This window comes from Carassius carassius, chromosome 44, assembly GCF_963082965.1.
Source record: "Carassius carassius chromosome 44, fCarCar2.1, whole genome shotgun sequence".
Classification (NCBI taxonomy): Eukaryota; Metazoa; Chordata; class Actinopteri; order Cypriniformes; family Cyprinidae; genus Carassius; species Carassius carassius.
Genome location: NC_081798.1, coordinates 18129744 through 18152856, shown reverse-complemented (window position 1 = coordinate 18152856; position 23113 = coordinate 18129744). Strand labels below are relative to the sequence as shown.

Sequence of the window (23113 nt, the reverse complement as noted above, 5' to 3'; positions counted from 1 at the left end):
CAGATGAGGATCCCATTCAGTGGTGAAACGAAAACACGAAGCGCTTCACAAAACGTAGTCTCTTAGCACACCGTTATTTGTGAGTCCCGCCAACGTCTGTGCCGTCAGAGCACGTTTTCTCCGCGGCCGGCCTTATTGTTAACAGACTAAGGAGCCGACTTTCCCACGATCATGTTTACATGCCCGTGTTTCTTAACAAGAACATTTGAAACAATAGGAAAAAAAGCAAAAAAGATTTGCTGACAGTTTCAAAGTTAAGTGTAAGCTAAATTCTGTACAATGTCAATGGCCTAATTGCTGCAGGATGCTTTGTTTTTTCTTTGTTAATTTTTTATTTTTTTTTGCTTTTAATCTGTACTTTTGTTTGTTTGCACGCATTGTTAAAGGTTTTCAGCTACAAAACACGATGTGTAGTTAATGTTCAAGCTCATTGTGTGTAAGCTTGTTCAAAAATGACAGAAACAATAAATGGTGCTGAAAAATAATGTCTGTCTCATTAAACTTAATTTAAATAAACGAATATTCTAATATTCGTTTTTTGTGAGCTCAAAATTATTTGAATGTGATATTTGCGGAAAACGCCCATCCTTAAAAATCACACTGCACGAACAACTTTTAATAACAAAGAGCAGCTTATAAAAAAAAAGAGCAAATAGACCAAATAAACATCCATATATATATATATATATATATATATATATATATATATATATATATATATATATACATATATATATATATTTACATATATATATATATATATATATATATATATATATATATATATACATACATATATACATATATATATATATATAATAAAAATTATTGAAAAGCAATAGGTCTAAATAAAAACTTATTCTTTCCAGTCTTCTTTCCAAAAAAGTTTTTAATTAAATCCAAATAAAAATACCTGAATCCATTAAATAAATAAAAAATAAACACAGTGCCAATAGGAACGAATGGCAAGTGGCATACAATCTAGTCAAGATTTTTCGCTAGGGCACGTTGTGGACCGACAACTTTACCTGCGGTGCTGAAAACCTGCTCCGATGGTGTGCTTGTAGCACAGACACACAGGTACTTTCGTGCCACTCGCGACATCTGGGGAAAACACCAGGCAGCATTTTTCCATGAATGAAGTGGGTCCTCGTCTCCTTGGCTCCAAACAGTAGGCTGTTATATCAGCTCTGACTCGGTCCTTTACGTTGCCGATGCCGACTGGACCTGCCATTGCATCGGCTTTTTTTTTTTTTTTTGCAGCATATTCCCAGTCTCATCTTTTTTCGTGAGGACATAATTTGCAAATAGCCTCATCCGTATTTACCGCCTCTCCCTTCTCGTTCGGTCGAAACCCGAAATCTTTCCCCCTCTCTCTCTTTCTCCTCTTCTCGTTGTCACGCGAGGACAACCACGCATATGCATTTTTAGGCATTAAATAAATTATATTTAATATTTAATCCTTGTCTCCTATATAAGTGCAGTGTTGTTTGTTTTTTTATTGACGGTATGACGGTATTGAAACTGATACCGTTGCTATTTTTAGATCCCGTGGTATACCATATTACCGTATTACCGCGCAAGCCTACTAGTAGTACAGTAGAACTGGATGATGTGAATGAAACTTCATAATGTTTCACTTGATTATACATGTAGTCAGGAACTATAATTTGAAAAAATCTAACTAGTAAATTGTGTACATGTTGTGTGACAACTAATACAAGTAGATTAATAAAAAAAATACTCATGTTTATGATCTCTGCTGGATAAAGCGCTTCATTTTTTTTTCCCTGAGGAAATCCAAAACTCAAATCCTGAGGTAATCCTCAACGCATCTTCTTGGGGTGAATCATGTCTTATTCCTCTCAGCACGGAGCAAACAGTAAAATAAAAAAAATAAAAAACTTGAAGACCAGTCTCGCTGCTTTGTTTTCTATGGTATGGGCATTTACATGCCGCCTGCTTCACGTGGAACATTATAATATCTACAGCGTGTGGGCGTGGTCGCATTAGATATAATTAGATTAGATTTGATTAGATTCAACTTTATTGTCATTGCACATGTAAGGTACAAGGTAATGAAATACAGTTAGCATCTAATCAGAAGTGCAATAAGCAGTATGTACAGAATATACAAGATCAACAATATGTACAATAACTATACAGAGAAGTATTATGGACATAATTTACAGATTTGAAATACTATCAGCATGATATAAAGATAGGTGCAGAGGTGTAAAATACTTGAGTAATTTTACTTGATTACTGTACTTAAGTATTATTTTGGGGGATTTGTACTCAACTACAACTTAAACTGACTACTTGTACTTGATTACATTTCTGAAGAAAAAAACAGTACTTTTTACTCCTTACAATTTTATTTCATCTTGAAAAGTACATTATTTTTTTTATTTTATCTTATGCACATTAAATAACAGATGGATTATGTTAACGTGTATGTACACTATAGGCGGAAACTATGAACATATGAACCATTTACACTAGTGCAATGGACAGTAAAGTGCATAGAGAATATTTCAGTGTGCAAATTGATTACTCAGTGTTTCTGAATGAACAGACAGTAGTGCAAGTAATAACAAGTTTACTGTTTTTTTTCTTGTTGTAAATAAATAAATAAATTTAGATGTAGTGATGAGGAGGGGTGAGGAGTCTTGTGTGTGTGGTGTGGGGGGTGTCAGAACACAGAGTTCAGTAAAGAGACAGCTGTAGGGAAAAAGCTGTTCCTGAATCTGCTGGTCCTTGTCCGGAGGCTCCTGAAGCGCCTCCCAGAGGGCAGGAGGTTAAACAGTCCATGGTCAGGGTGAGAGGAGTCCTTAAGAATGCTGCGAGCTTGACGTAGATCACATTTCCTCTGGATGTCCTCAATAGCAGGAAGTGATGTCCCTGTGATGCGTTGGGCAGTTTTCACCACCCTCTGCAGTGCCTTGCGGTCAGCCACTGAGCAGTTCCCATACCAGACTGTGATGCAAATGGTCAGGATGCTTTCGATCGCACACTGGTAGAAGTTCACCAGGATGGCTGACGCCAGCTGGTTTTTCTTCAGTGTCCTGAGGAAGAAGAGGTGCTGGTGAGGTGTTTGTAGTCCAGGACATGTCCTCCGAGATGGTGGTTCCCAGGAACTTGAAGCTGGAGACATGTTCAACAACCATCCCATTAATGTAGATGGGGTCATGCGTTCTTCCTGAAGTCCACAATGAGCTCCTTTGTCTTGCTGGTGTTAAGGAACAGTTTATTGTCAGCGCACCATGTGGCCAGGTGCTGTACCTCTTCCCTGTAGGCAGTCTCATTGTTGTCACTGATGAGGCCAATCACCGTGGTGTCATCTGCAAACTTAATGATGGAGTTGGATCCATGCAAAGGCTTGCAGTCATTGTCACACACAGTGTAAATGAGTAAAGGAATGGGCTCAGCACACAGCCCTGTGGTACGCCAGTGTTAAGTGTGATGGTGGTGGAGCGGGTGTGGCCTGACCTAACATGCTGAGGTCTGTTGGTCAGAAAGTCCATAATCCAGTTGCAGAGGGGGGTGTTAATGTCCAGCTCTCAAAGTTCGATGACGGTGTTAAATGCTGAACTGAAGTCAACAAACAACATCCTAACATATGTGTTGTTATTGTCCAAGTGTGTGAGTACAGAGTGCAGCACTTGAGACCCAGGCGCAGACCCAGAGTTAATGCAAGTGCCCGCACGGTAATAATGCTTGCAGGCTTGACACACTTATATTTAATATATTTCAAATCAGCAACACAATCTGAGGTGAACTGTAACATGAATGTTTTCTATGACGCTCAAATTGCGTTAAACATATTTTAGGTTGATCCAGCTAGCATGCATGTGCAGTCTCCAGAATGTTTCAAGTTTCTATGCCAACCAGTGAGGGACACTTCGACCGCCAAACCGCGCTTTACATTTTCTCCCATTTTTATAATAATATAAATTAACCGTTTAATCTTAAAGTTTTATTTGTCAGATTCAGACTCGACGCAGCGCAGAGAGCACAGAGATGATAGCAAATAAATAACGTCAGTGGTGTTATTATAGTTCAAAAGGGCAAACAGTCGAAGTTATTATGCGAGTTAACTCGAGTCAGAATGTACATGTGCACAGTTGCATTTGTCATCCGTCACCATGACATCAAGTGGACCTTTGAAGCTGAAATAATGAGTGGATTAAGCTTGGACTTGGAATAACGAGAGGAATAACATGGATAACTTTCTTGTCGGAGGATTGTAATCCATCACAGGCAGTCAGGTACAAGGAAGAGAGACTACGGCTCCTTAAATTAGGTAAGACAAAAAGCTGTATTTTTTGCAACAGGTTTATTGACTTGTAATAGCAATTTAAGGTGGAATATGTGACAATTGGGTCCAGTCGGGTCTTTGTCTTCCCAGCGGGTTCGGGTCCAGCTTTCAAATAGTATACGGGTCCGGGTCGGTTCTGTGTAGTACATTTACGGGTCTCTTTCGGGTTCAGGCACAAATTTTTGGACCCGTAAAGATCTTTACAGGGCAGTAGTCATCTTAAGTACATTGAGGAGGAGTGTTTCGGAACTGGCACAATGGATGTGGACTTAAAACATGTTGGCACAGTTGATTGGCTGAGGGACAGGTTGAAAATGTCTGTGAAGACCCCTGCAAGCTGCTCTGCACATGCCCTAAGCACACGTCCAGGAATGACGTCCGGGCCAGCAGCCTTGCGTGCGCTGATCCGGCTCAATGCAGTGTGGACGTCTGTGGAGGTGAGTTTGAGAGGTTGGTTGTCTGCTGAGAGTGTGATTTTGGTGGTCGTCTCCTTGCTGTCGCTGTTGAAGTGAGCATAAAAGTCATTTAGCTCATTAAGGAAGGAGACGTCTGTGACCATTGGAGCGGAGTTGCTTGACTTGTAGTCACTGATGACCTGTATGCCCTGCCACATGCATCGGGGGTCAGAGTTGGAAAAGTGTTCTTCTACCTTCAGCTTTTAGCATTACTTGGCCTATTTGATCCCCTTTTTCAGCGTCATCTGACCTGAAGGCAGTGTTGCGGGCTTTCCGCAAGAGTCACACCTCCTTGTTCCTCCATGGCTTCTGATTAGGGTATGTTGTTATCTGTTTTTCTGTTGTAACATATAATGAAGGGAGACGTGAAAGACGGACATTGCGTTGTTTTCATATGGATTACTTTATCACAGAATGTTAGTTTAAAAGTAGACATGTCAAGTTTTCTATAGATGTATCTCTCATGTCTCATTGTTGAGTATTTGCTGAGTTAAAGTTCATTTTAAAGACGCGTTTCTAAATGAAGATCACCGCAGACCAAGGCTGCAGACAGCACACCCTGTTTGTTTTCTTAATTTTGTAAATGCAAATTTTTTTTGTTATTATGCATGTATAAAAATAAAAGTAGAACATTTACAGATTCAATTGATGTGTTGTTCTTATCTGTACGATCAAAAAAGTGTCATTTAAGTTCTTTTCGGTGTTATCAGGAGAAGATGCCACAAAACACGTATACGTGTGAATCGACTCCAAGGGGTTAATGATCAAGAAACTTTTGTTGAAATGTTGAAAATAGTTGTGCTACTCCAGCATATAGCTTGGGTCAAAAATACCTCTAGTTCATGTTAGCTTGTTTTTAACTTGTTGCCACCTCCCTGCTAGCGTGCTCTAGATTTAGCTCAGCGGCACACTTGCTGACAGACCCTCTTGTCTGAAGTGCCGATGTCGTATCTGAATGGAAGACCCCAAGGAAAGATCTGTCTGATAAGCAGATGTCATCGCAAGCAGGGTGCTGTGAGGCCGAGTAGCACTAGGCACATGTTTACTGGCTTTAAATAGAGCCCATCTTAGACAACGTGGCCCGTGGGGAGACCAACACCACTTCATCACTAAGTCCCAATCATCCATCAGGCGAAACCAGTCGGGCTGACTCAGCCGATGCAAATGACGACAGAGAGAGAGACGTGATCTTAATAGGATTTCATCTTCCTGGCTGCAAGGAAATCACATTTTCCATTGGAACGACAGAAGTGGAACAAGTCCTTTATTTCATTTGTTAGTAGGAGTAATCTTGTCATCAGTGTAGTCTGTGGTTTCTTCCAGCTCTTATTATAGGCCAAGAAATAAATGAAAATCTGCGGCTCGCCTTGTTTGTATGGACGGCCATCGGTGGAACGGTTTCTATAATTCATCGATTCGACCTTGAGATTTAAGATCTTTGATCTGTCAACTGTAACTGATGTTCTTTACACTTTAATGAAGATGATTGGCTTCCTCAGAACATCTCATTTTATCTCTCTTCGACTTGTTTTCCTCTGTTTCAGTCTATGCTGAGTCTGTTGGCTAGTTTCACAATTCTCTTTTACGTTAGGCATCGACCTATGCTGCTTTTATCTCCATGCTCATCTGCCCGTCTGCATGTGTAATCATGTCCTTCCCATGGAGGCTGTTCTAAGATAACCCAGTAGATTAAAGGAGGAGCAACCTAATGCCAATTCCACGGACTATTAGACCATGTCCCCGTCTCTAATGATGCAGCACTTTCCACTTGCTTGATAGCCCACTACAATACATTGAGAGACTGCCAAAATTTTCATTCATTTTATAATAGAAACTATACATAAAAATGTAAAATATATATAATAATTTATGATCATTTAATAGGAATCTAGAGACAGTTAAATATCTAAGTTAAGTTAAGTATCATGGTTTTAGATTATTTTTGCTGTGTCCTCCTAACCAGATCATCCTCTCTCTTAATTTGTCTTTAAACAATTTGATTCCACAGCAAGACATTATTAAGGTTGCTGAATTCTCATTTTCTTCGTCATGGGTAGCTCCACGCTCTACACTCCAGTTGTATTTTAAACAACAAATATGTCTGTGGTTTTGTCACTTCAAGCAGTATTTTATTTAGGACTCACAAATTACTTGATGGTGGAAACTTGTCATGATATACCTGGTGAGGACAGGTCTTTTGACTATGTTGTCTCTGTGTAGGTTGTCACTTACAACACTAGTCTTAGACTTCTCTAACTGCACATAGCATTATCTTTGTCAATTGTCAAGCACGCTATCTAACTAATACATGACAATCACTATTGTAGATTTGATAGTAAAATTTAACTTGATGCATTCATTTTGTTTAATTTAGATGCATAATAAAAGCATGATTCTTTTAGTTAAGCCTATTTTATCCTTTAAGGGTGCATTCACACTTGTCATGTTTGGTTCGATTGCTCTGTTAGTGCATTTTGTTTAAGTAAGTGTGGATGCTGCCATCCGAACCCTGGTGTGCACCAAACAAGCAGACTGAGACTGCTAAAACGATAGGTCTTGGTCCACTGCCAAACAAACTGGTGCGGTTTGAATGATATATGAATGCAACAAGGACCAAATACTTCTAAAATAACCAAAAACACGAACTAATGACAAGATGCGATACTATGCGACATGATTTGACGACACGGTATAACCAAAACAAAATGAACAGAGGGCAGACGTGGAGCAACAATGAGGTAAAGTGCTTTTTATGAGGTCCTTGTGAGTTTACAGGTAGTGAAAATTAGGGGTGTGCACGGACAGTCGAACATTCGAATATTCGTTCTGCTCTAATTATTCGATAAAAAAATTATATAAAAAAAAAAAAAAAAAAAGAAGCTCACAATAAAACCTAATTTTGTCACTTTCTGTGATTCTCCACGGCATATTTGAAGATGTATGCAAGCAAAAAATAATTAATGAATGAATAAGGGGCTGTTCACATATCGCGCCTAAAAACGCGCTGAAAACGCTAGGCGCGCTGCTTTCTCTTTTTTTCCAAAGCTCTCGGGCAGAAGCGCTCCTGAGGCGTCTGCCGTTGCTAAGCAACAGTGACGCGCTCTCTCCATGAAGACGCGGAAATTTCAGCAAAGGATAAATGGATTTGCAGCACAAAAAATCGCTTTCAGTAGCTCTGCTACTAAATTTATTTCAAAATGGCAATCCATATACAGCTATGATCAGCTGTTCCTTCGTCTTGGCTGAGCTTTCAACATTGTCATGGGAAAGGATGAAGCTGAATGTTTAGTTCTTCTCACATGACCTGCGGTGCGCTTGCCGCATTCTGAAAAGTTTAGATTTTTTTAACTCGATGTGGAGCGTACGCGCCTGGAAAAAACGGGTGCGTCGCACCACGTGCGCATCGCGACCGCATCCCTTCCATTATGAGCGTGCATACCGCGCACCTACATTGGAAATAACGAACTTGAGCGCACAAAAGACGCGATATGTGAACGGCCCCTAAGAACTGCGGTCTTCTACAGTACTTCAAATATACCGTGGAGAATCACAGAAAGTGACCGAATTGAAGTACATTGTTGCGGCATCTCTCAAGCAACGAATAAACACCGCTAACTTGGAGAATGCAGTGAAAACTCCTCTTCTCGCGTCTGCCCTAGACCCTCAGTACAAACATCTCAGGTTTCTCGATGAAAACATGAGAGAAGTAAGAAAAAAAAACTTTTTTGAACATTATCAGAACATTTTCTTTGATGCGAGTGGTGCGGATGCAGCCGCCGCCACCAACGATGAAGAGGATGCAAAGCCCACTCGTAAAAATAAATAAAAAATTTATGCTCCTCATGTGCCCTAGAGTAAAGACTTGGTTGTTTTGAAGGGTTGTATTTGTGACTGTGTACTATTTTAATTCTAGGCTCTTAGTTTAGTCTCATTTCTCTTCTCTACTTCATAGTCATCAGCAATGAGCCTTCGTGCTACAATCGGTGAAGCTTTTGAGCGACTTCACCGCTTCCTGCGGGAACGACATAAGAGCATGCTGGAGGAGCTGGAGGCAGATACGGCGCGCACGCTGTCTGATATCGAACACAAGATCCAGCGCTACAGCCAGCAGCTCCGTGATGTCAAGGAAGGGATCCAGATCCTTCAGGAACGACTCAATGGGACCAGCCGTCACGAGTTCTTGGAAGGAATAGCCCTGACGTCAGACAGGTACTGAGGATGGCATGTGACTCAGAGAGAAGTGGGTGAGCGTGTGTTGAGGGTGTTTTGTATGGTAGTTTGAGATTCTCTGGTCTAAAACGTTTTGTCTTTTTTCTTGTAACCGCTGGTCAGGGAGCAAGTGATTCGTGGAGGGTATTGCTGGTGGAAGATACCAAGGCAAGTCAGGTTATTTGACTTATGTATGTGACCATTGCCCTTTGCCATATGTCACAGTCAGAAGAGAGATCACTGAGTAACAGGCTAGGTTAAGGTTAGTTAGGAAGTAGAAAGATTATTGACGTTTAATCTGTAGGGCTGGATGTTGGCAAAAATAAAATTAAAAAACGTGCAATGTGATTCCGTTTTGATCTTAGGCCCCATTTACACTAGTGCGTTTTTGTTTTTAAAAGGCATTTTAGAATGAAACATCCCTTGTCTACACTGGTATTTCCCCTGCGTTTCAGAAACCATCTCCATTTACACTACACAACCTAAAACGCATGTCACGTGACCATTCATGCAGGTACAGCCATAGAAATGACTAGGTAGATTCTCTATTATTTAGATTGCATACGCATCTACATGATTAGAGCGATCGAATGGGAAATCTACGTTTACATCCAGTGGTGGACAGTAACGGAGTAGCTTTACTTCGTTACTGTACTTAAGTACATTTTTCAAGTATCTGTACTTTACTGGAGTAGTTTTATTTTGAGTAACTTTTACTTTTACTTCACTACATTTCAAAGCATAAAATCGTACTTTTTACTTCACTACATTCCATAAAACATATCGTTACTGCCTAATGTGCCTATAATATATCACGTGCTCCGACACGCAGAAGAGGTGTTTGATTCATCATGAACGAACTGAGTCTTTTCAAAGTAAACTTAAATCGGATCGCAAATCGCACCAAACGATTCATTTACGAATTAGAATGATCCGATTGCAGCCTGCTGTCTATGGATTGCAGCTGTTCTGGAGTCGACCACTCACTGATTCAAATGAACCGTTTAGTGCGAGTCTACAGAAGTAAGAACCGGGAGATCTTGTGAGCGCGCGTGCGTCTGATGTTGCTAAAAGTAAGTTACTAATGTCGAAATTTTGGATTAATTATTGTAACTGCAAATCATATTTAGGTCAAAATTGTCAGTTGTTTGGGAACTAAATCCGTTGTAAAGAGTGATCTATTTAAGCCCACTGAAATGCTCGAGTGCAGACGATGCAGACACATCAATTTTAGGTAAAAAACAAACAAAATAAATAAAAAAAAAACAAACATTAAAATTACACAGATTAAATACAATAACTCATGCACGTTCAAATTCCCCGCTGCCGTAATGTTAACAGTTTTATTAAAATGCTACCATCCCTATTTGACGTCTGTTTTTATATTGTTTATCAACAGTAACGTTTGGATTAACTAGACGAGTAGACAGACATGAATGTTTATTCATAACCGTACTGAAAATAAGTAAATATTGTTAGCTGATGCTAACTGTTTAGCTAACAAGCTTGCTGGTGCTAAATTATATATATATATATATATATATATATATATATATATATATATATATATATATATATATATATATATATATATATATATAGGCTATATATGTAGGCTATATAACATTTCTTTAATCTATATAGCTTACCAATCAACAGTTTTTGAACAGTAATATTTTTTATGTTTTTAAAGAAGTATCTTCTGCTCACCAAGCCTGCATTTATTTAATCCAAAGTACAGCAAAAAACAGTAATATTGTGAAATATTATTTTAATGAATTTTAAATTGTAATTTATTCCTGTGATCAAAGCTGTATTTTCAGCATCATTACTCCAGTCTTTAGTGTCACATCCTTCAGAAATCATTCTAATATGCTGATTTGCTGATTATCAATATTTAAAACATGAGTCTTTTTTTTCAGTATTCTTTGATGAATATAAGGATCCAAAAACTAGCATTTATGTGAAATAAAAAGCTTTTGCAACATTGTACACTATATCATTCAAAAGCTTACAGTCAATATAATTTTTGTTTTTTGGAAAATAAATTATAGAAATGAACACTTCTACTTAGCAAGGACTCTTTTGTGGGTTCGAGTCTCAGGCCGGCAACACCATGACTAAGGTTCTCTTGAGCAAGACACCGAACCCCCAACTGCTCCCCAGGCGCCGCAGCATAAATGATGCCCACTGCTCCGGGTGTGTGTTCTCGGTGTGTGTGTGTTCACTGCTGTGTGTGTGCACTTTGGATGGGTTAAATACAGTGCACGAATTCTGAGTATGGGTCACCATACTTGGCTGTATGTCACGTCACTTCACTTTAAATTGATCAAAAGTGATGATAAGACATAATTTTCTATTTCAGATTATTCCAGATTTCTATTTCAAAATAAATGCTGTTCTTCTGAACTTTCTATTCATCAAAGAAACCTTTTTTTTTCTTTTTTTTTTCTGAAGGATTGTCTGACTGGAGTATTGATGCTTAAAATTCAACTTTGAAATTTCAGCAAATTACATTTTGAAATATATCCAAATATAAACAGTTAATATAAATAGGTTAGTAAAAATATTTCACAATTTTTCTGTTTTGCTGTACTTTGGATCAAATAAATGCAGACTTGGTGAACAGAAGAGACTTCTTTAAAAAATATTAACAAGCTTACTGTTCAAAAACTGTTGACTGGTAGTGGATACAATAGGCAACTTACATTTTTCTAAAATTTCTAACTTTTAATTGGCTTAGAAATCTATAACTGCTGGACAATAACAAATAATAATGATTTGTTTATATACTACAAAATGTTTTTGTCAATTAGCACTGCATTGTTCATACTTTATTTATCACCTGCTGAAGATGACTTGAAAAACCATATATTGTTGCAATCGTATGTTTAATGTCTTCGTGTTTCCAAAAGTTTCTGGCTTTTTTTTTTCTGTGTAAAAACTGTTTTCATACAGCGATAGCTGGACGCTTTTGCCCATATTAGGAATTTCCTGATATGACTTTCTGCGCGAGAGCACCCTCTGGCTTCGAGTATGAATGAAACAAACACTGTAGGAGAGTTTAGCGCTCTGTGATGTTCATCTCGCTGTATTCTGGGTCCGAATAAAATATCAATTCATGTGCAGACTATCCCGTCTCTTTGAGTTTAAATCTAAAAAAGTGTGGGGGACGAATTTCCGTGATATTAAAAGTGGTAATTATATAAAAAGTAATTATATTTTCATCATTATGAAAATATAATTATGTTTTCCTTTAAAATGTTCTTCCTAACTTCAGGCCTTATTATCATGTCATATATAGTCCTAAGTGTGATGTTCTGTAAAACAACAAACTTTAAAATACTTTGTTCTTACTGGTGAAAATCAGATGGTCATCTCTGTTTTCTCTCATGTACATCACAGTGTAAGCTTTCACAGTTAACATCACTCTCATCAGCGTAGTCCATATCAACAACAAAAATATATCTTGACTCCATATAGTGGTTATTTTGGAAAACATCCCAGGTATTTTGAGCAGTAGGATTATTAAAAATATGTGCTAATATAAAATTTAATTAAGTAACCTATCTAAAATTTCAGTACTTTTTTACTTAAGTACATAAAAAATCAAGTACTTTTGTACTTTCACTTGAGTAAAATTGAAAAAGGAGTACTTTTACTCTTACTGGAGTAATATTTTATTATATGTATCTGTACTTTTACTCAAGTACTTGATTTGTGTACTTCGTCCACCACTGTTTACATCTATGGGTATGGCAATGCGCATGATGTTATCGTTTACACGGTCATCAACGATAATGTGGGCAGCCACGCCATCGCTTTCAAAAGTCTCAGTTTTGGTCCATTTACACTGAAACCCAACCCTGGAGCTTTCAAACTAAAATGGGGTGTGCAGTGTTTTCAAAAGTCTCCTCGAAAATGCCGGAGTAGTGTAAACGATAAGTGTAACCATAGCAAATGTTATGTGTTTTAAAACGAAAACACACAATTGTAAATGGGGCCTTATAAAGTTCAATTTGTTATTCTATTCTTCTCCATTCTATTCTGTTCTCTCAAGGGTTGCAGAGGGGTGGAAAATTTCCAGTAAATTTTTTCAACTCTAAAAATGTTTCCTAAAATTTTCAACTTTTCCTAAAGTACAAAAAAAATTCCTGTTAAGTTTTCAGAAATTTACTTGTTTTTTTTAAATATATAAATATTCAAACGGTGGCTGTCATAACTTGTTTTCATGATAAATGTATTCAAACAAACATTGAAGAACGGGTAAGGGAAAAAATATATAGGATAAAAAATCATGAATAGTTAAGACAGTATATATTTTTAGCAAACTGCTTCTCTCTAGAGTTGTTTTTTCTAGGTAACTATCTAGCTATGGTCATTAAGTGGCTTTTTAATGTAAATGTAACATTACATAACATTTGTTTACAAACTGTTTTACTGATGTCTTTCTGCAGTTGAAACACTGAGCGATTACATGAGACATAAGACATTTTAATAAGTTGTACTGTTTCATTTAACATACTATCTGATGTTCATTCATGTTTATTTTGTGCTATTACTAGTAGTAAAGTGAAATACGTCTACAGCGATCTGTTATTTCACAATGAGCATCAAATCAGTGTTTGTTGTTTGAATTCTATAATAAAAAAGTTGAAAGCTGAGACTTTGATATAATAAATAACAAGGCTGGTTGTAATATATTAGATGACAGGTGTGCTATAAATCCACATATCTTAGCCCTGTTAATCAGCAAAAATATTTGAAGTTTTAGACTGCATTTTGAAAAAAAAAATGCATTTCTAAATGGGCAGTCGTTTTATTTGGGAATGATGGGAAGGGAATGGGTTAGCCATATTGAAACGGAATAAGATGATTAATGTTGCTTGAACTAATGAAAGTGATCTGCAGTGTTGCCCACATTGACCTCACTCCCAACGGCGAACTTGAGCTGTTTGACTTTGCAGGGGCGGCACAGCTATGTAGAAAACACAGTACGATTCAAAAACGTGTGTTTTGAAACAGGAGGAAGAATCATCTCGGGGTTTGGTGGGTTGCCAATGTTGAATTTGAATAATGCAGTTGTTGTCCTCTTTCTCTGCAGAATAAAGGGAAAGATCCATGAAACCAACCTCACTTATGAAGACTTCCCAACATCCAAATACATGGGACCACTACAGTATACAATCTGGAAGTCTCTTTTTCTGGATATATCCCCAGGTAATGCGCCAGAACAATAGAATTGCATTTTTAATAGTAGCTATGTGTCATTGGGAAAACAACTACACCCCTACTGAAAGCAAAACATTACACAAAAAATTGAATTTATCACTGTCCTCAATGCTTATGCCTGGACATTAAGCTCATGATAATGTTAGCATTCCGTAATCTGCATGAATATACTAGATCTAGCTTTCCCAAACAGGGTTTATAAAGGAACTGCGAGGGGTGTGTGAGATTCCCATGTGAATCCTGTTTGGAAAACTTTGATCTAGTATGTTTGTTTGGGTTTAGCGAATACTTCCCAGCACCTCAGCATTATCATGTGCTTATATTCCAGGCATAATCATTAAGAACAGTGAAAAATCCATTTTGTGATGTAATCAGCCAAGCACACACTGCAGGACTGAAGCTCGTTGCCCTTTCTATTGAGTGCAGACACTAATTTCAATCTTGTTTGCTGTCATGTTGGAGCTCATTTACTTCATTAATTATAGACTAGGTGGGTCAAGATTATGGTGGCTTGGTTTCATACAAGAAACGTTTAATTTGCATAGAGCCATTAGCTTCTGTCTTGTAGTTAACAGCTGGATTAAGAGATTTGAACACACCAACACTGTTTGTGCTACAAACATGAATAATACCTCAGATCTTGTGGCTTATTGAGGCGAAATGTGTTAATATTTGTCTAAGAAATCAGACCAGTGTTATTTTAGTATTATTTATATTATTATTATTGTTATTATTATAGTTTATATTATTTTTTTATATTAACATAAAATATTATATTTAAAATTTTCTTTAATTTATAAAATATTTATAAAATATATAATTTGTATTATGGGCATTTTAATATGTTGTCCTTTTTTATATTTTAACAAATATTGAAGTTCAAATTATTTTGTCATTAAATTTTTTTATATGTTTCTAGTTAGTTATTAAGTAACCTATTTCAGTTATTTGCCAAAGCAAAGTTTCTTATCTTTGTTTCATTTTTCATACACTATTTAAATGCTATTTAATTTCAGCTATCCCCGTTTTTTTTTCCGTGTAAATTTTTTATTATTATTTGTATTATATTTTTTTTACTTGATGGTCACATAAACAGAACAAAAACAAAAAACAATCAGAGACCAGAATATCATTACCACCTGGGAACTACCCAGAACACCATAGCAACTACTCAGAATACCTTAGCAACTGAACAGAATCAACCTATCATCATATCAGCAAGTATTAAGCGCTACTACATTTTGTTCTCAAATAAATGGTTTCTCATTGTTTAGCCTATTGTTATTTGTGCATCTGTTGCACATTCATATATTAATCATGTCCATATATCTAATACTATTCATTGTGTATGTATTAGTGCATCCAATTAGAGAGGATCTAATCAACCCAAACACAACCTGTGTGTTTACAGCCCCATGAATGAGATAATACATGTCTGATTGAGCTCCACACAAGTGGTCATTGTAATAGCTGCAGTGAGAAGAGCTGCAGGCCTCCTCCATCTGTATTCCCCCCCAGTAGCCACCTGAGGAAGAGCATTATTTAAAATAACACAGCAGGGAATATCTCTCTCTCTCAATCAATTCACCGATTTACCAGCGTCCTATACACCGACAGAAATGAGCAAGGGGCGACGCTCAATCTGTCACATGAAACAAATCCAGTCCAAATCCTTCCTTCCATACTGCTGCTCTCTCCACTTTTTGTTCTGTACTGGCATTGCGTTTTTTTGCATTTCCATATAGACATTTGCATATAGACATATCTTTTTTTGCCTGTCAACCTAAACAGAAATATTTTTGTCACTTTCTGAATCCGAAGCCAGTTACTGAGCATATAAATATTAAAAGTTTTATACACAGTCCTGTAAAATTATATTATTATAGTTTAGTATAAAAAATTATATACATAATCATACGTAATTTATGTATATATTTATATTTATATATATTGATATTGTTATTTGTTAATAATTAGTTTATATTTATTTCCTTATAGTATATAAGTATAGTATATATATATATATATATATATATATATATATATATATATATATATATATATATATATATATACATACACACACACACACACACACACACACACACAACAGTTTTTTCTAGTTCTCTGATGGCTGAGAGCCTTTTCCGGGAGCATGATATTCTACTCTTATATAAGTGCAATATCACACTCTTAGCCATGTGATATGGCTGTATACTACCCACGGCCGAATCAATGCCGTACTGATATATAGCCATATTACACTGCTATGATATTGCTATATATATACGTTTTTAAACCTTTATCTTTATTTATCCATATCTTTATTCATTATCTCGTTAATGCATTAGTTAATGACGGAGACAATTATTTTGAGCATTAATGCAGTTTTATTATTAATATTTTGAAAGTCTGTTGCTCACTGGCTCTGAATACACATACAGACAAACCATGGGTCACGTGTTTTGTTTTGTTTTTTCTTTCATCTCATAAAAGTGAATTACTGCAAATTATTATTGCTGGGTACAAGATATAGCAATAGTAGTAGTAGCCCAATTTAGAGTAATAATACATGGCTCAAAACTTAAGCACATTCTCAAAAAAATTCTGAAGCATGCTTTTTGTTTGTTTACTATCAGATTAATTTATTCTCTTCCAGCAGGAGGCGCTGTTGGAGCGGAGATCTAGCAGTTTCCCGGGTAACGGCTTTAATCAAAAAAGCGCTGCTCACAAACGTTACTTTATCAGGCATTACAGGAAAGACGAAATGAAAATGACATTAAAGCTTTTCTGAAGACAGTTGGTTCTTTTCAAAGATACAGTCGTGGCCAAAAGTTTTGAGAATTACATAAATATTAGTTTTCAAAAAGTTTGCTGCTAAACTGCTTTTAGATCTTTGTTTCAGTTGTTTCTGTGATGTACTGAAATATAATTACAAGCACTTCATACGTTTCAAAGACTTTTATCGACAATTACATGACATTTATGCAAAGAGTCAGTATTTGCAGTGTTGGCCCTTCTTTTTCAGGACCTCTGCAATTCGACTGGGCATGCTCTCAATCAACTTCTGGGCCAAATCCTGACTGATAGCAACCCATTCTTTCATAATCACTTCTTGGAGTTTGTCAGAATTAGTGGGGTTTTGTTTGTCCACCCACCTCTTGAGGATTGACCACAAGTTCTCAATGGGATTAAAATCTGGGGAGTTTCCAGGCCATGGACCCAAAATTTCAACATTCTGGTCCCCGAGCCACTTAGTTATCACTTTTGCCTTATGGCACGGTGCTCCATCGTGCTGGAAAATGCATTGTTCTTCACCAAACTGTTGTTGGATTGTTGGAAGAATTTGCTGTTGGAGGGTGTTTTGGTACCATTCTTTATTCATGGCTGTGTTTTTGGGCAGAATTGTGAGTGAGCCCACTCCCTTGGATGAGAAGCAACCCCACACATGAATGGTGTCAGGATGCTTTACTGTTGGCATGACACAGGACTGATGGTAGCGCTCACCTTTTCTTCTCCGGACAAGCCTTTTTCCAGATGCCCCAAACAATCGGAAATGGGCTTCATCGTAGAATATGACTTTGCACCAGTCCTCAGCAGTCTATTCACTATACTTTCTGCAGAAGATCAATCTGTCCCTGATGTTTTTTTTGGAGAGAAGTGGCTTCTTTGCTGCCCTTCTTGACACCAGGCCATCTTCCAAAAGTCTTCGCCTCACTGTGTGTGCAGATGCGCTCACACCTGCCTGCTGCCATTCCTGAGCAAGCTCTGCACTGGTGGAACTCCGATCCCGCAGCTGAATCCTCTTTAGGAGACCATCCTGGCACTTGCTGGACTTTCTTGGACGCCCTGAAGCCTTCTTTACAAGAATTGAACCTCTTTCCTTGAAGTTCTTGATGATCCTATAAATTGTTGATTTAGGTGCAATCTTAGTAGCCACAATATCCTTGCCTGTGAAGCCATTTTTATGCAATGCAATGATGGCTGCACGCGTTTCTTTGCAGGTCACCATGGTTAACAATGGAAGAACAATGATTTCAAGCATCACCCTCCTTTTAACATGTCGAGTTTGCCATTCTAACCCAATCAGCCTGACATAATGATCTCAAGCCTTGTGCTCGTCAACATTCTCACCTGAGTTAACAAGACGATTACTGAAATGATCTCAGCAGGTCCTTTAATGACAGCAATGAAATGCAGTGGAAAGGTTTTTTTGGGATTAAGTTAATTTTCATGGCAAAGAAGGACTATGCAATTCATCTGATCACTCTTCATAACATTCTGGAGTAAATGCAAATTGCTATTATAAAAACTTAAGCAGCAACTTTTCCAATTTCCAATATTTATGTAATTCTCAAAACTTTTGGCCACGACTGTACATTCGTATAAAAACACCCGCACTGCATTTTAATTTTGAAACGTGAAGAGCTCAATTTCTTCAACGTAGTAAAAGCCTTTTGGAAAATCTATTTTTGGCCATCAGTTTTAATATAGTGACGAGCTGTCACTTATATCTCAATGTATAGGAAACACTGGACACTGCTGTAAGATGGCTGTGATCTGTGCCGCGCTGCTTCTAGTCGAACACACCTAGTGCTTCAGTCTTATTGGCTCACTGAGACTAATGAGATTAACCCCTAAGGTATCTAAATTTGGTACCAAATGACGAAACATTTTTTGATACCGATGGTACCGAGGCAATTCGGTTGGTGCCTAATAAGTATCAAACTCAATACCCAGCCCCATATATATATATATATATATATATATATATATATATATATATATAATATCCTTTTTTCTCTCCCATCATTTATTTATTTATTTTTCCCCTCCCTACCTGAACAGCAATATTTTTCGGCACTTTCTGAATCCAAAGCCGGATACTGGTGCTTGTTTTGTTTTGCTTGACTCCGAAAGAGCGAGGACAGGCAGAGACATATCGAAAGCAAGTGACAGAGGTTAAATTATTTATAGGTTACCTGAAGCGCAAACTGCCAATGTCAAAGAGTGGAAATGTTGACATTCTATCCTCTGGACCGGCTTCTGGCGCTGCCATTTGTGGTGAAGGTTTTAAATAGCCAAGACAAAAATATTTTACAAATTTCCCTTTTCGTCTCTGGCAGACATGCCCATCTTTGGACCGCAGGCAAACTAGCCAGCATTGTTGCACAGTGAATGTTCCAGCCTAATTTCATACGAACCCTTAAAATTCACTAGTGGTGTGTGCAATGCAAAAGAATGAATAACATGTCTGATAAGTGATCGCTTCAGATAAGCATTCTTTCTTTTTCTCCCCATATTTCCTCATAATCTTTCTTAATCTTAGTTTCATAGCTCAATTTTCCAGAATTATATCTTGGGATCCTGCATATCTTAATGTTGCAACTTCTTGGCTCGTGTCTCTTTTTCAGGTCCAAGCTTGTGGTATGTGTTTATTGTTTTTGTCTGTATGCAGGAGGACTTTTTCTCTATCCAGTGTTTGCGCCTCTCTCAGTCCATTTCTTTGGCACACTTGCCCACCACTGAACCCACAGTAAGCTGGCACCATAATGGGCATTGCAGAACATCCACTGCAGGCATTACCAGCCAGGCAGCTGCTGATGGATGGAGTTTATTTATCCTTCTTCAACAAAGTACTCAGTGCCTGGCAGAAGCGATAAAACAGTGGCCAGTATAGACACTTTTGCTCCTGGCCTGTTCTTGTATTCTGATTGCTGGATGGATCTTAAACTGTTTATACTCAAAGGATTGTAAGCTTTAATTGACCCAAGCGATAATGAATTAGAGGGAGTGTGTTGATAGGTTTCAGAGGAGTGTTATTTCACCATCTCAGGTAATAATTGTGTCAGCGCTTTTGATTTGACAAGAATGACCTCCCCAAACACCCATTTCTGGCTGCTCATTTAGTCTTTGTCCCAGTTTTCTCTTTGATAAGTATAGAAGACAGAGTGAAAAGGAAGTGGTGAAGAGGTGGAATGTGATATTTAGGTAAAAACCCACAAAGCACATGCACTAAACGCTAAACCACTCTGACCTTGTTATCTTGTATGGATGTCCACATATAGACACCCAAAGGCAAACTATATCTTTCTAAACTCCTAATAAATCCCCTTTAGGGATTCGATCAGATCAAGACGTAAGACCAGTAACAAAAGATCAATTTGATTTGAAGAAACAATCAATGATTTGATGACAATAGTTGTGATTGTGGAGTAAGTGCTTTCTGGAGGTATTAAAGTCATATAAAATTATATTATCATTTAATTGTCAATTAATATAAAAGTTCTACTTATTTGTTATTCATTTTAAATTTTATAATTAATTAAATATTTTTTTCAAAATATATTTTTTTAATGCATTTATTTTTATTTTACTTTATTTTTTGATATTTTACTTTTTATTTAATTGTATATATTTTTTTATTGTTTTTCTATTAATTCTTATTTTTTAAATGTATTTAATTTTATATTTATAGATTTTTTAAAAATGTATATCTCACACACACACACACACATATATAATTTATATACACACATTTATTTTAAATGTATTGATTTTTAATTTTATAATTAACTTATTTTTATATTTTAAATGTGTATATATATATATATATAAATTAGAAATGTTTATTTTTAGTTTTATTATTCATTTTTACTTTTATATTTTTACTTTATATTTGTAATTTTTTATTGTTTTTCTATTGATTCTTATTTAATTCCTATTATATTTTAATTTAATTTCATATTTACTGATTTGTTTTTCATATGTGTGTGTGTGTGTGAAAATGTCTTATTTTTATCATTTTATTTTTTTTTCTTTATTTTGTGTTTATATTTGTATTTGTTATATTATAATTTTTTCATACTTTTATACACATTTTATATATTATTTATTATTATTATTTTAGTTTATTTTTATGAATGTTTACCTACTGTAATATGACAGATGATAGCAAGCTTACTGTGGATTGATTCTAAATGCACTGATTATCATTTCCTCTATCTTCATGTCCACAGTGCCTGCTGCTTTAACCATGGACCCCATCACTGCTCACCAGCGGCTCATATTATCAGACGACTGCACCATCGTTGCGTACGGGAACCTGCATCCACAGCCCCTGCAGGATTCACCGCGCCGCTTTGACGTTGAGGTGTCAGTGCTGGGAGCCGAGGGCTTCTCGGCGGGCGTCCACTACTGGGAGGTGATGGTGTCTGAGAAAACCCAGTGGATGATCGGCGTGGCCAACGAGACGGTCAACCGCAAGGGCAGCATTCAGATCCAGCCCAGCAAAGGCTTCTACTGCATCGTCATGCACGACGGTAACCAATACAGTGCTTGCACCGAGCCCTGGACGCGCCTCAACGTAAAGAGCAAACTCGAGAAAGTGGGCGTCTACTTGGACTACCCCAAAGGTCTGCTGGTTTTCTACAACGCTGACGACATGTCCTGGCTCTACACCTACCGAGAGAAGTTTCTAGCTAAACTTTATCCATACTTCAGCCCCGGTCAAAGTCACGCCAATGGAAAAAACGTTCAGCCCTTGCGAATTAACACCGTGCGTTTATAGGAGCTGAGTCAGCAGAGAAAAAGAAACTGAAATCTAGGTTGTATAATAACATTTCTTTCAGCTTACCTTAGGGTGCTCGGTGGATCGTCGACACGTTACTGAACAAAGCAATCTGACTGATGGATTGTGACGTAAGGCTCTGTAGATGCCTGGAGTTGGTAAATAAAATGGAGAGCCTTGCACTTTTCTGAGAACTGCCTGTGGGCGTTTTGTACATTTTATTGTCGCCGGTCATTTGTAGTCTTGCTGTGGCCGGCCTGCTTGCCCAAGATTCCCAGCTGCTTGTACACAACACCCCAACTTATGTCCCTTCAGCCCCTGCAGGGTCCAAATGCTCCTTTCATGGCTCAAGCCTGGGAAAAAGAGCTTATCTGTTGTGCAGACAGAAATAAAAATGTGTTGCCCATTCTGTTTTGTGCAATTGGTTTTAGTGTGTTTGTTGAGACTGAACTAGTGCTGTACGAACTTCTTGCCTTCTTTTTTCTCAGTAACTGCATGATCGGTGAGTGGAATATTGTGTCCCTCAGGTCATGTTGACGGAGTCTGACTGCAGTAATCAGGCCCCCAGGCGCCCTGTATGCGTGAATGATCGGGTACGTGTTTTATCCCCTTCTAGTTGAGATTCAGGACTCAAACGCCACTAACCTCATCTGTTGCTATTATGAAAACGGGGCCATGACTTTGCGCATTTGTACATCTCGCAGGACAGGTGTAGCTGTGGCTTTGGTGAAAAGTGAATCCCACCCATCTTCCTTTCCCTTTTGCCTCGATATCGCTTTTATTTATTCATCTTGTGCTTACTTTCTAGAACATTCCAGTGTTTAGGGTCCCGGGACGTTTTGTTTTAAGAGGGTTCAAGTGTTAAAGAGGACGCTGGGTCATCTTTCTGCTTTAACGCATCTAATCAGATTATAAGATGCTGAAAGACATTTCCGTTTCTGAGAGGCTACATCTTTTGCTCTTTAGAAAAGTGTTTAAATTGTTTTTTTTTTTAATATATATATATATATATAAATCAAAATGAATTACCCTTGTAAATAAGGACCTGATTTCAATGACTTAAAAAATATATATGTGTGTGTGTGTGTGTGTGTGTATTATGAAGTGCCAAACAGGAAAAATAATAAAAAATAAAATATGAATATATAAATTAAAAATTTGAATATGTACTTATTACTCTGAATATATATGAAAGTATAAATATATAGATATGTCTAAATGTGTATATATAAATAAAAACTGAATATATAAATGTAAATCGTGAATATATGAACAGAAGTTAATCTGAATATATAGTTGATAAAGATATTTTCATATAGAGATGTA

At 37.2% G+C, this 23113-nt stretch overlaps 1 protein-coding gene across 2 annotated transcripts in view; it reads left to right on the top strand.

Annotated features, from left to right (window-relative positions):
- LOC132126401 (E3 ubiquitin-protein ligase TRIM62-like) overlaps window positions 1-22877 on the top strand; it is a 62231-nt gene extending 39354 nt beyond the window's left edge. The window contains exons 4-7 of one of the 2 annotated variants that reach the window (XM_059537629.1): window positions 8729-8985; window positions 9109-9153; window positions 14090-14205; window positions 21237-22877. In XM_059537629.1, coding sequence (XP_059393612.1) covers window positions 8729-8985; window positions 9109-9153; window positions 14090-14205; window positions 21237-21787 — 969 coding nt within the window. In that variant the 3' untranslated portion in view covers window positions 21788-22877. The remainder of the gene's footprint in view (window positions 1-8728; window positions 8986-9108; window positions 9154-14089; window positions 14206-21236) is intronic. The other variant, XM_059537630.1, reaches the window with a different exon arrangement.
- Window positions 22878-23113: the final 236 nt, after the last annotated feature.